Genomic DNA, 16,190 nt, shown 5'->3' with positions numbered 1-16,190 from the left:
CCTGAGACGGGGGAATTTTGGCTTCAAAACCGTACAATGATGAATGGCTGAGCCAAGCTGTCCACTCTATATACAGTCTATGATTGTGACCAGCTGTTTTTGGAACATGCTAAAGGGGGCACCTCAAGTGGTGCTCCTGCCCAGGGTCCACTTTGGTGACCCCTGTTCTAAGCTATTGAGTTATAAGAAAATTCACACCTCATTAAGTGTGTGCTGTAAGAGAAATTACTTTAAAAAAAATTGTACCAGGTGATGAACATGTCAATTTTTTTCTGTTAATATCTGCTTTATGAATGTGTGTATATATGGTTACCTGTATCTCTGGTGCAAGCCTCAAGTGGAACTCAGTGAACTGTAATTTATTAGCACTCAAGTGTCTGCTTCATTTCTCATGGCCGGTGGTTGCAGCTTAATTTGGACCCAAGGAATGCATAGAGAGTATATGAGCACTTGTCCTAGTTTGATTTTATAAGGATTATCCAGCTCATAAGGGCTCAACTGAAAACCAGATTGTGGACAGTGATGAAAAAAAAATGCTATCAAATGAACTTTTTAAATATAAAAAACCTCATACTTTCTGTCGTTTTGGAGAAACCAGAAAAACGACAAACAACCCGGTAACTCTCTTTTCCTCATAATTTTACAAAAAAAACAAACCATGCTGTGTGTGAGTAAATTAATGATCAATAAAGAGGTTGACATCAGTGGTTACTTCAGATGGAGAGTACAGCTCAGTTAGAATTACAAACAAACACACACACACACACACACACACACACACACACACACACACACACACACACACACACACACACACACTTCTTAATTTGAGTGTAACTTTTAGCTTTGTTGATTTAGTTTAACAAACTATCTTGAGCTTGATCAGTGAAAAAAAATACTTTATTTTAGCTCATTTTACAAAACACAAAACATTTGCAAACAAAGCCACAAAAAATGTGTCAACAGAAGACACAATGCAGTTTTTCCACATCACTGGGTCTGCGAAAATGTCCCATTGTATATTCTGTCTCATAACTCGATTTAGCTCTGAGTTGTGTCATTAAAAGGTCACTGGAGTGATTCGGTGTTCCTGTCTGTCTGTAACGTCAGCTAACACCTCATTTGCCAGCATTCTTTAAACCAGCTTTTCTCACCGCATGACTCTGAACAATGGACATACATGGATATCCCAGCTGCGTAAAGGCTATACTTGGCTATCATCTGGATAATGAAGAGGGTGACATATTGGCTCTGTTTTTGATGGGTGCTGAAAAGGTTATTGTTTGTGTTGCTATTCATAAGTACGTTCTGAAATAAAAGCAGCCTAACTCTGCTGCTTCGTTTTGTGTTACTGTCTGCATAAATGTATGCAGTGTCCTGTTTTTCAATATAGGGGATTAGCCGGTAACAGAGAACAGGGGAAAAACAGGGAGGACTGTGCAGCAGATCTCATGTTTTCATGCACGGTGCTGCCTACGCTACAGTCATACCTTTGGGAATCAGTTAAAGGTGCTGATAAACCAATCCAACAAAACCTTTTGAACATTTATCATCAAACTTTTTTACATCATGGTAAACATTAGAACAGTTTAAAAACTAATTGGCAAAGATGTCATTTAAGTTTCTGTGAACTTTCCTGATATTTGTTTTGAAATTCTGGTAAATTCATAACCCTGGTAGTTTAGTTAAGCATAAAGACCAGAAGCAGGTGGACCCAGCTTGCCAGGCTGCTTATTTGGGGTTACAACATTTGCCTGCCAGAACCTCTGAAGCATACTATCTAACCCAATCAATCTTGAAAGTTTCATTCACAAAAAATAACCCAAAACATTGTTGTGAGGAGCACTAGTATGGCCTAGTGTTGAGGTTGAGCCCTCCACGAGGCTGGCAGTGATGCCAACTTCTCAGTGAGGAAAGGAGCAATTGGCTGTCGGAGAAATTGCTAGATAATGTCATCACCTTTTTTGCATAATTACACTCAATAAATGCGGAATAACATCAATGACGAAAAGTGATTAAAAAACAGTGTAAATATGTTTAGGGCTATAAATTAAATTTAATCTCTTTTGTCTTTCTTTTGTTAATGTCAAATTAACAAATTTGACAAATTCATTTTAATTTGCTGGCTTGTAGACTGTATAATCTAGCTGTATCTGAAAAGAACTGCTGCTATTGTAAACGTAAGGAGAACTTATCTTACTAGGGACAGGGGCCCACAACATTGAAAAGTTGCTAGTTTTGTTGCTAGCCACCTTTTTAAAAAAAAAAAAAATAGCTGAGGAGGCACTAGTGTGGAGGCCAGTCCTTGAACGGTTGAATCCAACCTGTGGTCTGTTTTCTCCTATGTTACTCCTGACTTTCACAATACAATTTTTTAGAAAAAAAAAAAAGATAACTAAATAAAATCAAGAATGGGGGTTCAGATAAAAAAAGTGTCAATCTCAAAAAAAGTGTGTTTGAGTTTTGAGTTTGGTGAATTGTAAGCGTCTAGCAAGGCGCCCTCCAGAAGAAGTTTGTCTTCCCAACATCAAATGATCTGAAGGATTGTCGGTCTTTGTTTTCAATTAATCATGCTCAATTATGCATTTATGCTAAGCTAATTTTACATCCAGCAGTTTATTCACTTCAAAGTGAACATGGAGTCCGTCACTGAAACAGACTGAAATCAGTAAAACACTCAGAGAGCAAAGACCCCCACCGAGCATATTTTAATTATCACCAACACTTTAGTCCTACTTTAATGTTATACTCTCTTTCAGCAGACTGTCTGCTACAATTTGGTGTTAGCTGCAGGTTTGTATTATAAATTGTTTCCTGACAGTGTTGAAAATTATGATGACCCAGTACATATTTCATATTCCACATCTTAGTATCCAGAATATTGTCAGGATCTGGATCGTACTTTAACATCTTTCAGAAATTATGGTGACCTTGTCTTGTATCGTTTTGCAAAGAAATCTGACCATTTATCATGGAGTTATATACACATATGGTGAAAACAGCCCTATCTCACAATGATAAAGAATCCTCTTAAACAGTCCTGGATACAGACGGTGATCCAGACCACCGTCAAAATTTAAACACTTCGTCCAAATCCCATTTTTAACATTTCCTTAAAATTTCATCAAGATCTGTTTGTAACTTTTTGAGTTATGTTGTTCACAGACAAATGGACAAAGTCCATCAAAAACATAACCTCCTTGGCGGAAGTAACTAATAAAAAGATCAAAAAGAAAAATTTGTAGGATCTGCTTTTCCCAGAGTGGGTGCAAAAAATGCCACAAATTTGAAATCCAAAAGATGCTTTTTAAATTCTTAATTCTCATACTCTAATGTTAATTATGTAAACTCCCAATAAGCAAACGCCAATTCTTCAAGTTAAAGGAGTCAACCATGCAGCTAACAGAGATTTACACTTAAACTAAGATTATAGCCAGAGGACATGGAGTTTAAGCTCCGTGAGTTAATGTCGGTATACTGATTACACATTAAAACGCCCTCCTCCATCATGTTTTCCACATGGCTGAATCATGTGACGTCACAGGAAAGAAGAGGAAGGGCAGAACAAACAAACAGGGTGGTTCTCCTCTGTGTGAGGGGCCACCACAGAAAAACACAACCAGACAGCTTTCATCCCTGAACACACACTCCTCATTCAAACCCTAAATCACACAAACAAAATGTGCGTAAAGTCTTTTTTTTTTTTTTTTCTGATGTGGCCAGATTAACCACCTCAGTGGTTCACTCTCGGTTCACTTTGTTCTGTGTGTTGAGCTTCAGGGTGTGGACACTGATCTGCTGCTAGTGTGAACTTTGTGGTCTCACTAAGCCATTTCTGATCCTTGTTTGCTCCGGGATACCTTTCATGTGTTACGAGCAGATGTATAACAGCCTGGGTTGTAATGTGTAATCACCACGTCAGAGTAAAACCTGAAGTTTTATACTCTTGCTCACCACGTAATGGGGATCATCTCAAATTATCAAAAGAAATACAACACTCTAAAGCATCACCAGATGAGGTGTGTGTCAGGTGTTATAAACGCTATCTGACTCCTTTTAAATGACTTCTGAATAAATGGTTGAGCAGGTCCTGCGGGTCGGTCCCGGTTGTGTCACAGCAAAGGCCTGAGGATGATGAATGAAGGTTCAGATGACAGCCTGCCCTGGTTTAAAACCCTCCCTCTCCCTCTGCTCCGTAGCTCCTGTATTTTAATGCTCCCCAGATGGGATTGACGTCGCCGTGACAGGCGGTGACGCAAGCAGGGTGTCGAGTATCAGGGCTACTGACAGACTGCCATCAATCACACGTCTTTCCAGCTAACCTCTTAAGTAAAAAGCGCTGTAACACACCTCGCTCTTAACCTTTATTTAATGTTGTAAAAGGCTTTATGCTGCTGAGGAATGTTGGCTCCTGTTCGGTCATTAGACTGCAGAGCGTAATCAGGTGTGTGTGTATGTCTGCACGCTCGAGTGCTGCTTTGTGTGTGTCTGAAGAAACTTTTCTCTTACATCTAAACATCTGAATTTCTAAAAAAAAAATGAAATACAAAGTTTTTTTTTAATAACAATCTGTAAACAGTAATAAGTCCCTTACTTGTCCTTGATACATCACTTCATAAGGTGTTTTTTAATCCCTCTATTTTACAGTTGTCACATCAGTTAAAGATTTTGTTGATTTGTTGATTAATTGATTTATTTTTGGTTAGTAAATAGTCCAAAAGAGTTGTATAAAAATTCAGAAACTGTTTATTTTTTTCCAGAAATACTTAACACTATTGTGCAATATGTGGATAATCAGTTTTATTTCTGTGTTTTTTGCACCTGTTCCTTTTCGCCAGTCTTTCACAGTTTGTTTTATTATTATTATTATTATTATTATTATTAATTTTACTTCCAGGACAAATAGACTTACTAATTGACAAACAAACCAACCAACTTAATTCAAAAATAAAATCTCAATCATCACATGACAGTAGGAAAATAAAGACAATATTTCCATCTAAGAGGATGGAGTTCTTATAGATATTTCTCAGTCAGTCACTTATTATCAGTTATGAGCACTGACAAGAATAAAATCTAATTTACTTGGCAGGCTGTCACTTGTTTCACTCTCTCAAAAATACTTCAAATGTCAACTTTTACAAACTTGGATTGCTGGCTCTTGTAGTCCCACCAGGGACCAGTAGAGGGACCCTGATCACAGACTGACATCATAGACAGAAACTTCTTCACACACCTCTCACAAAGCTGTGTAATTAACACACCAAACTCCCACTCAACTGACAGACTATTCCAGAAAATTCTCATTCTTCTGTTCATTTTGGTCTCATGAGGCAGAGGCAGAAAGAAAAAGAGAAGGTGTAAGGGAGGAAGACACTGGTCCTGTTTCTAAAAACCAGTGCTTCCATGGGAGTGTTATGTCTAGGCAGCATGTATGCTGACCTTTGACCTCATGAAAACAAAACAGTTGATATGTTTAGTTCAAATTTTGTCAGGGCTCTTAGACCAGCCTGTCATTCTTCTCTACATAAAACAAATCCAAGTGCAGGTGCAACAGTGTATGAACATACATTGATTCTAGTGAGAGTATCTTCCATTTAATGATCTGTTGTCAGTGCGTGGGCTCATAAACAGAGAATCCAAAGGAAAAAAAAGCAAAAAAACACAAATGAGTCATGCACAAAAAATTGTGCAAAAACAAAAAGTAAAATCCATATTTAAATGAGATCTTCCTGAATTACTGCTTTATTTAGCCAGTTTTTTGGTTATCCTATTTGTTGTTACCTTGGCAACTACTACTCCGGCTGCTGCTGTTGCTGTGAGCTGAAATCTTTCTGTTTACTTCATAAAAACCTGCAGCGGATCATTATTATTTTACTCCTGGTAATTGTGCTGGGTACACGTGCTCCTGTGCAGAGCCTTCAGCACCGCTCTGTGTCTCTTTTTGAGGAAGAGGTAAATAGTTCAGTGTCGTGTGTAAGTCAGGACTCAGTGCTGGTCCCCTTGAGGAAGAGCAAAGAGAAATGAAAGTGAAAAAGCAGCAGGAGAAAGGCGTGGGCGATATTTTTGATCTCCGTTCTAAATTTAGCTCGGCAGCAGCCTCAAATAGAAACTGGCCTATGAATATTCATGAATGGAGGGAAGAATCTGCTGCTCTGCGATGCAGAGCGTGAAGCGAGGGGAGGGAGGAAGAGCCCTGTATTCTACCTGACTCTCTATTTTTAGCCGCAGTGCTGCCTCTCTTGGTCTATTCCCTGTGCATGGGGGGCTAAATTTAGCTGCATACAGGCAGAAGCGTGATTCAGATATAAAAATAGAATCGAGCCTATGGTCACGGTGTGCAGGACTACAGCCAGGAGTGCAGCATCAATAAGAGGACTGAGCACGAAATAATGACAGACACAGGAAGCACACAGGATGCATGAAGCCGTGAGCTTCATGTGTACCTTTAGTAACTCAGGAAGGATGTGTGTGTGCTCAGTGATCAAAACCATTCACGTGACAGGTGTGTAAGATGCACGTTGCTCTGCTGCAGCACTTTAAAGGCATCATTTACACACCTCCAACAGCTTTAGTCCTTTTTTTTAGTCAGACTCATAATGAGTGCTCAGACATGCTGTAAACACATCAGTACATATGTGAAGCATGCAGCGTAACTGGCTCAGACCCACAGTGTACATACAGTCATGACTTAGAACAAGCTGTACTCTCTTTGAAATCAGAGTGACCCTCCCTCTTCCTTTGCCCTATTTTACCCCTCATTCGCTGTCTTCCCGCTCTCCCTCTGACTCCTCTACACGTCTATGTATAGTGCAGTCAGTGTCTGAAGCTGTCACATGAATGGAAGGATGGGGCTTCTCTTCTGCTGCTGTTATGTAATAGTCAGTAACACACCAACATCTTGTCCTCATGCAGCATCCGAGGAGTATATCAGGGGAGGAGGGGGCCGAGAGGAGGAGGAGTAAAAAAAGGAATGAATGAGATGTTTGCGTGCTGCAGCTGGTGCATATGTACTATCAGAAAAATAAGGAAAGTGAAGTGCAGTGGAAGATGTTTTAATATTTGCACTGAAACATATCAACATGTTTTGATTTTTAAAGTGAATACCTTCACTACTATTGGAAAGAGTGATACGGTTTAAACAGTCATGTTCCCCTCAGAGGCTCTGTTTAGCTGTCCCTTAAGATTCACACTGGGTACAGCTACTCAGGTGCATCTTAATGAATTAGATACATATATTAGCAGGTAGTGGTTCACAGAAATCAGAAACCCAGGATATGTCAACTAGAAAAGCACTCAGGGAACTCAGACCTCCACCAAGCATATTGTGATTGTCACCAACACTTTAGTCCTACTTTAATGTTACACTCCCTTTCAGCAGACTGTCTGCTACAATTTGGTGTTAGTTGCAGGTTTGTACGATAATTTGTTTCCTGACAGTGTTGAAAAATATGATGACCCAGTACATATTTCATATTCTGGATCTTAGTATCCAGAATATTGCCAGGATCTGGATCATACTTTTACATCTGTCAGAAATTATGGTGACCTTGTCTTGTATTGTTTTGCAAAGCAATCTGACTATTTATCGTGGAGTTATATACACATATGGTGAAAACAGCCCTATCTCACAAAAACATAACTTCCTTGGCAGGGGTAACAATAAAAAATAAGAAATAAAAAAGACAAAAAGAAAAGATACAGGAGAGTCCAACTTCTAAAAAGTATGTTCCCTTACTCACTTAGTACTTCAGTTTTGGGCTCCTTAACCATAAAGGACTCCCTCAATGGGTAGAGAGGTGTTATGACGAGTACTCCACAGAGTCTCTGTAAAGTTCAGGTCAGGCCGGCTGGTTTACCAATCAAGCAAACCATTTGGTGGTCATTTTGGCACTGTGAGCAGGATCCAAGTATTCCTGAGAGAAAATCAGCTGTTCTTCAAAGCCAGTCAGCAGAAACATAGAACATGGAAACATACACTGAAAACAACACTTCACACTGGACTTCTCCAGATTTGGACACTTTTCCCCTCTAGTCTTCCGCCAGACTCCAGGATCTTCATGTCCAAATGAAATGCTGACTTTATTTAAATAGAAACGGGGCTGGGTGGTTTTTGGATTACTGGGTTGCTTCTCAATCAACTTTCCTTGAAAATCGTCAGCAGGCTGCAGCCATCCCTGTTGCTTGTACATTAGATGATAAACCGTGACGACACTGATGGTTTGTGCTCTGGTTGGATACCTCAGTTGCCCTACCATACCTGCCATGTGATGAATTATTGTAAGTCCGGGTTATCCATTTTTTTCAGGAAACTTCATGATCTTTTTGTGTATTCTTCAAATGTAGGCCCTGATTTCTAACTTGGCAGTTATTTTATACTCTATGAAGCCTCTGATGATGTTGTGGATTATGTTCTAAAACATCCTGTGTCTGTAAGGTCTTGCACCTGTAACTTCAGTCTTTGCTTTTGGTTTAAAAGACTTTTTGTCACATTTGTTCGAAAAACAAAGGATGTGTCTACTGAGCTTCTTTCCCCTTCTTGAATCCTCCACGTTAAGCTAACGGTTGTTCTGCTGAGTGTGGATGTCTACTCTGGATCTCCTCAGACGGTTATTAAAAAGAGACATGCTGCCAAACAAACCCCACACTTGACAGAGTCTCTCCAAGTTTGCATGTCAGCAGAAGGACTGTGGGAAAAAGAAGATGTGGATCAAGGCTGAAGCATGCTTAGACTGCCAAAAGGTTCCTACTTGGCTGTTGTTTACTCTTTTGTATTCATGGTTGAATCACGTTCGATCAGGAGGAACTCCTCCTCACCTGCACGCTCGCCTTTATATAGACTCACTCTCACATGACCTCAAGTCAATACTCTGTTGCTAAATTTAAACCAGCTGCTCAGTCGCAGTCCTTCTGCACACATACCGCCTCCGCACACACACACTTGTTCTTCACCTGCACGATATGAGCCTCACAGGAGTCACAGCTTTAATGAAGTGCCAGTCGAGTGGTTCTTGTTACAGTTTTTCACCTCCTTTGACAGGCAGGCTGAAAGTGGATGGATCTAAGGTTTCTTTTTCTTTATTTGCTCCAAAGCTTTAAGGAACGGTTAAATGAAGCTGTTTTCTATTCTTTATATCTTTGATTTGATGCTAACAACCAACCTAGCCTTATTATGTGGCACCAACTTGCAAAAATCATGTCTATAGAAATACGTGTAGTCTTATGTTTCACACATAAGACTAAATTTGTCACTTAAGCTAAATTATGTCTACTCCAACTCCTAAAACTTACTGTTATAGAGCTAAAACCAGTGAGCCGTGCTACCGAGCGATGAAAGCGTGTGATATTTTTACACCCGGAGTATTGTGCTGTATCAACCTCATCTCTCCTTCATTGTTAATTGAGTGAGCAAAGTCTCTCAACTGGAATCAATATGAAGGGATTTCCATACTGTTTCAGGATAGTTGGGCAGTGTGGCCACAAACCGACTTTGCTGTAATCAACAAATGAAACCTGCAGTCTGTGAACCAGACTTTATTGGTCCGTTTGTTTTTCACACTGTGACTTTGTTGTCAAAACCTGCTCCTGAGGAGGTTTGAGTTTGTCTGAATGAGCATTATTTGTTTGCTGATGGATCTAGAAATGTAAAGGTGGTGTGAAAACAGCAATCTGTATCACAAAAAATGCGTTTTTATGGTTAGCTGGCCATTTCATGAAAATGTTTAATGTCCTTACTGACAAACTACCAGCCTGCCTCTTAAACCTTTGAGAGTTTTATGATGGTCCTATGTGACTCATTAACTTAAAGGTATAATTGGTAGTTTGATTTAGATACACTTTTTGTTACACTGGTTAAAATGATCTGCATATCCCAATGGCAAGCAATATACGATGTGTTCTTAAATGAAAGCGAATAATATCCACTATCTACAGCAGGAGAAAACCCAGGAAAACATCAGCCAATCACATCGATTAGGATCCAGTCAGTTAAACCAATCAAATCCCGTCCTGTCGTTTTGCCTTCCTCCTGTGCGTACATTTCCCTAGCACTCACTGCCCCTGACTCAATGCGTATTCCTGAGTTTAGCGGTGTACAGATTTGCACTCAGCAGAGGAATGGCAGAGAAACTATCCATACTCTGAGTACTGGTAACTGCTCCTCCGGCTAAACAGAGCAAGAAAAGAAAAGAAAAGAAAGACAGAGGCTTTCTTTTCTTTTCTGTCCCCTGCCTCTGACTACTGCCCCTCTTGCTTGACCTCGGGCCTCTCCCCTTTGAGCCGATGGGGTACTTGGCTCTGGGCTGTAGTCTGGATCAGAGTCTAATAAACAAAAAAACTGTGATATTCAGTAAGTCCTAGAGAAAGTGTACTTGTACTATTCATAGCTTTACTCCTGATATCGTGTCACAAGTAAAAGTGGAGGATGCTAGCATGACAAAAGTCACGTTTGTTTATTGTTTTTTTAGCTTTACGTTTTAACGTTCCGGTGTTTCCTTACCTCTAAATGAGACCAGACTCGACGTAGTGCAAAACATAAAATGATGTGCTGAGTCCATCTTTCAGTCATTCACAATCACAGTCATGAATCAGCGGCGCTCGTGCATGTGAGCGGGGGCGTTGCTTTGGAGGAGCTCCAAGGGGAGGGGGAGGAGGGACTAGGTGGAGTCCTGACAAGATGCTACATTCAAATTCATGCTAGTTTTTCAGGACTGCCATCCCTGCCTTTAACTTACTAGATCTTAAAGTCCCTCTAGTCTACAGTGAATTTGGCAAATCAGCAGTTTTACCTCCGCCAAGGAGGTTATGTTTTTGGGAGAGTTTGTCTGTTTGTCTGTGAACATAAGTCAAAAAGTAACTATCGGATCTTGGTAAAATTTTCAGGAAATGTTCAAAATGGGATTAAGAAGAAGAGATTAAATTAAATTTTGGAGGTGATCCGGATCACCGTCTGGATCCAGCACTTTTTTAATGGATTCTTTATCATTGTGAGATAGGGCTGTTTTCACCATCCGTGTATATGACTCCAGGATAAATGGTTGGATTGATTTGCAAAACATTACAAGACAAGGTCACCATAATTTCTGACAGATGTAAAAGTACGATCCAGATCCTGGCAACATTCTGGATACTAAGATCCAGAATATGAAATATGAACTGGGTCATCATAATTTTCAACACTGTCAGGTAGCAAATTATCGTACAAACCTGCAACTAACACCAAATTGTAGCAGACAGTCTGCTGAAAGGGAGTATAACATTAAAGTCGGACTAAAGTGTTGGTGACAATCACAATATGCTTGGAGGAGGTCTGCTTTTCTAGTTATTTGGTGCCTCTTACTCTTAGAATACAATAAAGATAACAGCCTCTCCCTCTCTTACAGAGTTCAAGACCTTGATTAGTGATTACTGTTCCTCTCACTGTAACTGTGTGTTTGTAATTGATCTGTTTTATGTATTCATACTATGTCTGTACAAACGAGGGTAACCTCGGTGTATTTTATCGAGAATAAATCAAGGTTTGAATGAATAAATGTTGGATGAATTGATGCATTCATTTCTGTACTTCAGACTCTTTGAGGGTTTCCATTAACCATAAAATTTGTCTTCAGCCTATTTATGACTATCCTCTCTCCCTGTCTCTCCTCAGTTTTGACGTGGAGAATGGATTGTCAGTGGGACGCAGCCCCCTGGACCCTCAGGCCAGTCCTGGCTCTGGTCTGGTCATACAGGCGAACTTTCCTCACAGCCAGCGGCGGGAATCCTTCCTGTACCGATCCGACTCTGAGTTTGACCTTTCACCCAAAGGTCCCTCCAGGAACTCGTCTGGTGCCAGTGACCTGTGAGTCTTTTAAAACCTTTTAGTGAAAGTTAGGTTATTTACATTGTCTCTGAATAACGTGTGTTGCTCATTATTTTTCACAATCATGTCAACAGTTTTCTCACCAACTTTATATCCATCACAACTATCCAGCCCTGGAAGTGTTTCCTGCCCTTCTTTGTGTGCTTGATCGAAACAGACCTTCAAAAAAAGACTCAGAGTCACACCATGCAGACTCTGTTCAGCATATTCTTAAAGTCCACTGTCAAAATCCCAAACGGACTCTATAGCCCAGCATTAGTTCAGCAAGCTGTTTTTCCATCGCTCATACCTGGATGTCAAATCTGCTAGTCCGGGATTTTAAAGTAATTATGTAACTGAATACAGGGACTTTTTCGCTGTCTTTATCCAAAATGCTCTCAAACAGTCCCTTCCACAGCTCAATGTGTCAAAAGACCTTAACGTTTGTTGAGACAGCAGTCACAGGCCTCCTCATGGACTCTCACTATCTGTTTTTAAAGGGAAGAAAGCTTGAAGCACTGGGAGGTCAACTGGTTGTCATCTCGGTGAGAAGAAAATGATGAAACAAAAGAATAAGATAAAAACACTGACTCTGTCCCTGTAGCTCTCCCCTTGCATTCCCTTTAGATTGCCCTCTCATTTCCACCACCTTCCCTCTTCTTACAAATTTTACTAAAGGTACAACACCTCACCAGTGACCCACTCCGAACCTCTCCCTTAAAACACCCACATTTCTATGTTTGTGCATGTGTCTTTTGACCCGCGATAACCAATTTAGATAACACTTAGTACAGTTAATACACAACCCACCCAACTTTTCACCCACCACGATCCATTTCCTCACAAACCCTTTGAATATGAGTGCATGACGTATTTATTCTCTGAAAATACTTCATTTGAGCAGAAAGATGACAGAGGAAACTGACCAGCTCCTGCTGCTGTCATCTGGGCGATCATTGATAGATTTTATTTAGTAAACTATAAGGAATACCTCAGTGAAAAAGCAGTTTGGTTTCTGTTTATCTGATTAATTACTTAAAGTTTGGAGCATCTACAGAGATCCTCATGTTAGTATTTCATGCTTTGTCTGCATGTTCATTCTGCTCTGTTTTACAGACACACAGAAGACATGATAGTCACTCCATTTGCACAGGTGAGCCCAAAAAACTTTGTTTTTTCCTTATGAAGTGCTTTGAAAATGCAAAATAAACAGAGAATCTCTTAAATATGTTGGCATAGCATGGCAAGTCATTAAAGGTTCCATATTCTGCTCCTTTTCTGCAGTTTAATATGGATCATAGAAGTCTTCATGAAATGGTAGTAACATGTTTTGGTCCAAAAAGCCAATAAATCAAGCACAGCAGCATTGTTTCCAGGCTCTCATAGCCCCTCTGTTCAGAACGCTCTGATTTAGTGGGCGTGGCCTTCATATGTAAATGAGCCACCGCTGATACCGCCCTGCTCTTCCTCTTCACTGAGAGCGGCGCCACGAGCTCCGAGTGCACAATGTTTAGAAAACAGCGAAGCTTGTTTTCCGTAAAATTGCAGGCTAAAACAACAGGCTAACCACAGCTAAAGTGAGCATCCTGAAGCTAACACAGAGACAGGGGGGACACTGAGGAAAAGCTCTTACATCTGCTCCACAGCACACAGCATTTAAAATACTCACATTTCCAGGGTCCCAGGTTTGTTGGCAGATGGTTGGTAATGTGCCTGGATTCAGGACCAGTCTATTCGCTAGCCCTCTGTTGTACTGTCCAAAGTTGGAAAAGCAGTCGGCCATGAAGTGACTAGCACACACATGCACAGTTTTACCGAGTGTAGCTGGCACATTTCCTTGATAAAAGAACTCTAGCCACTCAGCCTTGTCTTCTTCCAAGATGGGAAGCTTGATCATGGAACTATGTGGCTGTTTACAGCCAAAAACAGAGCAGTGATGGCAGGGCGAGGAGTGGGCGGGGAGGGGGTTCGGGTGTATCTGCTCCAGTGGACTAATCAGGTCAGACTTGCTCCTGATTGGTCAAAAAAGGGAATCGCTGACATCAGCAAACCCTGGAAATTCCAAAAGGCTCATTTTAGGTCAGGATTTTAAATTCACAAGCTCTACCAATACAGGTTTTGTCATTAAATATCACATTTTGTGGGCTGGGAGGAAAGCCAAAGACCTACAAATTTCACTACCAGACTTAATAAAGTGGTTTTTGCATAATATGGGACCTTTAAAGAAATATTTATATGTAGTGGACCCTACATGTTGATTAAAAGAGCTTGACAGCCTCAGTGGGAAAGCCTCTCAGCGTTAAGTTGGCCCTGTGACAACACGACACATCCCGCCAGTGATGCCCGGCTCTTGCATGGGACGTGCGTCACACTTGTGCTCACTTTACAGAGCAAAAGAAGCACTGATTCCAATACTGCTGAGCAATGCTGTTAAAGATTGCATGCAGTGGCTGATAAGGCCGACACACAGGTCAGGCCTGGACGTGGGATCCTCTGTGTGCAGAGTCAGTGTTTGGCTCAGATAAGGTGACAGACATGACATAGAAAGGTGTCAGTGAGGCCATCAAGGCATCAGATTAGAGGAGCATGAAGGATGACAGCCACAGTGTTTGGTTTCAAAGGCTCTTCAGCACTTCATCTAGCTTAAGAGATATTTATACATACGTACATATTCACGGCGTCAAATGAAGGGATGTCTGTGCTTTCATTATGTACGTCATATCATATGGTCTTGTACATTCAGTCTCTCGTTCTCGCCGTATAGGTCCTCGCCAGCCTGAGGACAGTCCGAAGTAACTTTGCTGTCATAACCAACCAGCAAGATCGCACAGCCAGCAAGTATGTTCAAGAACACCTCCCCACACAGCCGACTGTTCTCATCCCACTGTTCATATCACATCTGTTTGCTGACTGTGGATGGTTTCTGTCTACAGGACACGATCATCAGGCAGCAATCCACCATCCATGTGTAAGACCAGCCTGGCAGGTTGGTGCTGGAACCAGGATGAACTATTTAATAATCAATATCCCATTATCATCACTGACCCCGCTCAGAAAGACAGAGGCAGTGAGGACATTATCCTGATTTGAGCTGAATTATATCATCTGGGTCACTGGTAACACGTCATAGTAGTGGATTAGGAAATCACAAACACTGGACGTCCATTGAAGGGAGAAGAATATGGATGAAAATGCTTTGTGCTTGTTAATGTGTTGTTGGTTCACAGAAACACTAAAATTGAATACATAGTGGTTAAACAATAAAACAGGTTTGTAGGTAAACTGGATCATTTGATAGATTATTCATTATTATTATTTTTTTCTGTTGAGAGTCTAATCACTTCTTCACTCTGCCTCCTGACATATTTTACAATCCTCGAAAAAAATACACAAGATAGACAGCTGTCAATTATCATTAAACGTGGTTTAGTTTTGTTTTCAACCTTTTATGACTAATAATTCTTTTTAGAAAAAAGAGGATTTGAATACAAGACAGCCAAATATCTTCAAATCACCACAACAATTGGATGTGAGAAACATTTCCATAAGGAGTATTAATTTTTTAAAGTTTGACCACAGCCCATCTGGAATGGCTGGAGAGCTGGATTTTTGACCTATACTGCAGCCAATCACCAGGGGGAGCAGTTTTTGTGGAGACCTCACTTCAAGCTGAGCAAGAGGATGTCCATTTTTTTACAGTGTATTGTGATGATCAGTAAATCTGTTTCAAACTGCAACAAAACAAGAATATTAAAAAAGTAAAAGCACATGATTTTGATGAAACTACAAAAAGGCCTCTTTTTATATAAACTCAATGGAAAGAGTTACTGTGTTGTTCCCAGATATCATTAGAAGAGTGTATATGGACCATGTTAAGCCACTTCTGAATCTGAAAAAACACTTTTTTTCCACTAGTTGAATCAGTACCATTAAATGCTTTGCCTTGTGTTTGTCTGATGCAGAGGAGCCGCACCAGCAGCTGGCCATAGAGACTCTGGATGAGCTGGACTGGTGTCTGGAACAACTGGAGACCCTGAAAACTCGACACTCTGTCAGTGAGATGGCTTCCAACAAGGTACTTAGACTCCAAATGCTGTATTCACACAATCAGCTGGATTAAAGAAGGGTCATTCACAGTTTAGATGTACCAGGTTTCACTATGTCACTGTGGCTCTGATCTGCACTGTTGTCCATCCTCCTGAAGTTAGTCTGTTGTTCATGCCAAGTCAGGTTGCCATTTCTGAGGTAGTTGGACTAAAACTACTTGACCACAGTATAACAAGTGATTCTGAATTCATCTAGGTTGAATATTGTAGGGATACTTTTCCAGGTAAATGTAATTTGAAGATAT

The 16,190-nt window shown here is 40.5% G+C and overlaps 1 protein-coding gene across 2 annotated transcripts in view; it reads left to right on the top strand.

Moving 5' to 3' along the window:
- pde4ca (phosphodiesterase 4C, cAMP-specific a) overlaps positions 1-16,190 on the top strand; it is a 52,265-nt gene that overhangs the window by 25,419 nt on the left and 10,656 nt on the right. Inside the window, exons 2-7 of one of the 2 annotated variants that reach the window (XM_074688780.1) lie at positions 11,648-11,839; positions 12,340-12,384; positions 12,956-12,992; positions 14,604-14,677; positions 14,773-14,825; positions 15,802-15,914. In XM_074688780.1, coding sequence (XP_074544881.1) covers positions 11,648-11,839; positions 12,340-12,384; positions 12,956-12,992; positions 14,604-14,677; positions 14,773-14,825; positions 15,802-15,914 — 514 coding nt within the window. The remainder of the gene's footprint in view (positions 1-11,647; positions 11,840-12,339; positions 12,385-12,955; positions 12,993-14,603; positions 14,678-14,772; positions 14,826-15,801; positions 15,915-16,190) is intronic. The other variant, XM_074688781.1, reaches the window with a different exon arrangement.

This window comes from Halichoeres trimaculatus, unplaced genomic scaffold (genome assembly GCF_033239565.1).
Source record: "Halichoeres trimaculatus isolate MK-OKI-2021-1 unplaced genomic scaffold, fHalTri1.1 fHalTri1_scaffold_15, whole genome shotgun sequence".
NCBI classification, from domain to species: domain Eukaryota; kingdom Metazoa; phylum Chordata; class Actinopteri; order Labriformes; family Labridae; genus Halichoeres; species Halichoeres trimaculatus.
Note: the sequence above shows the minus strand (reverse complement) of the source record. Positions and strands in the feature narration are given on the sequence as shown.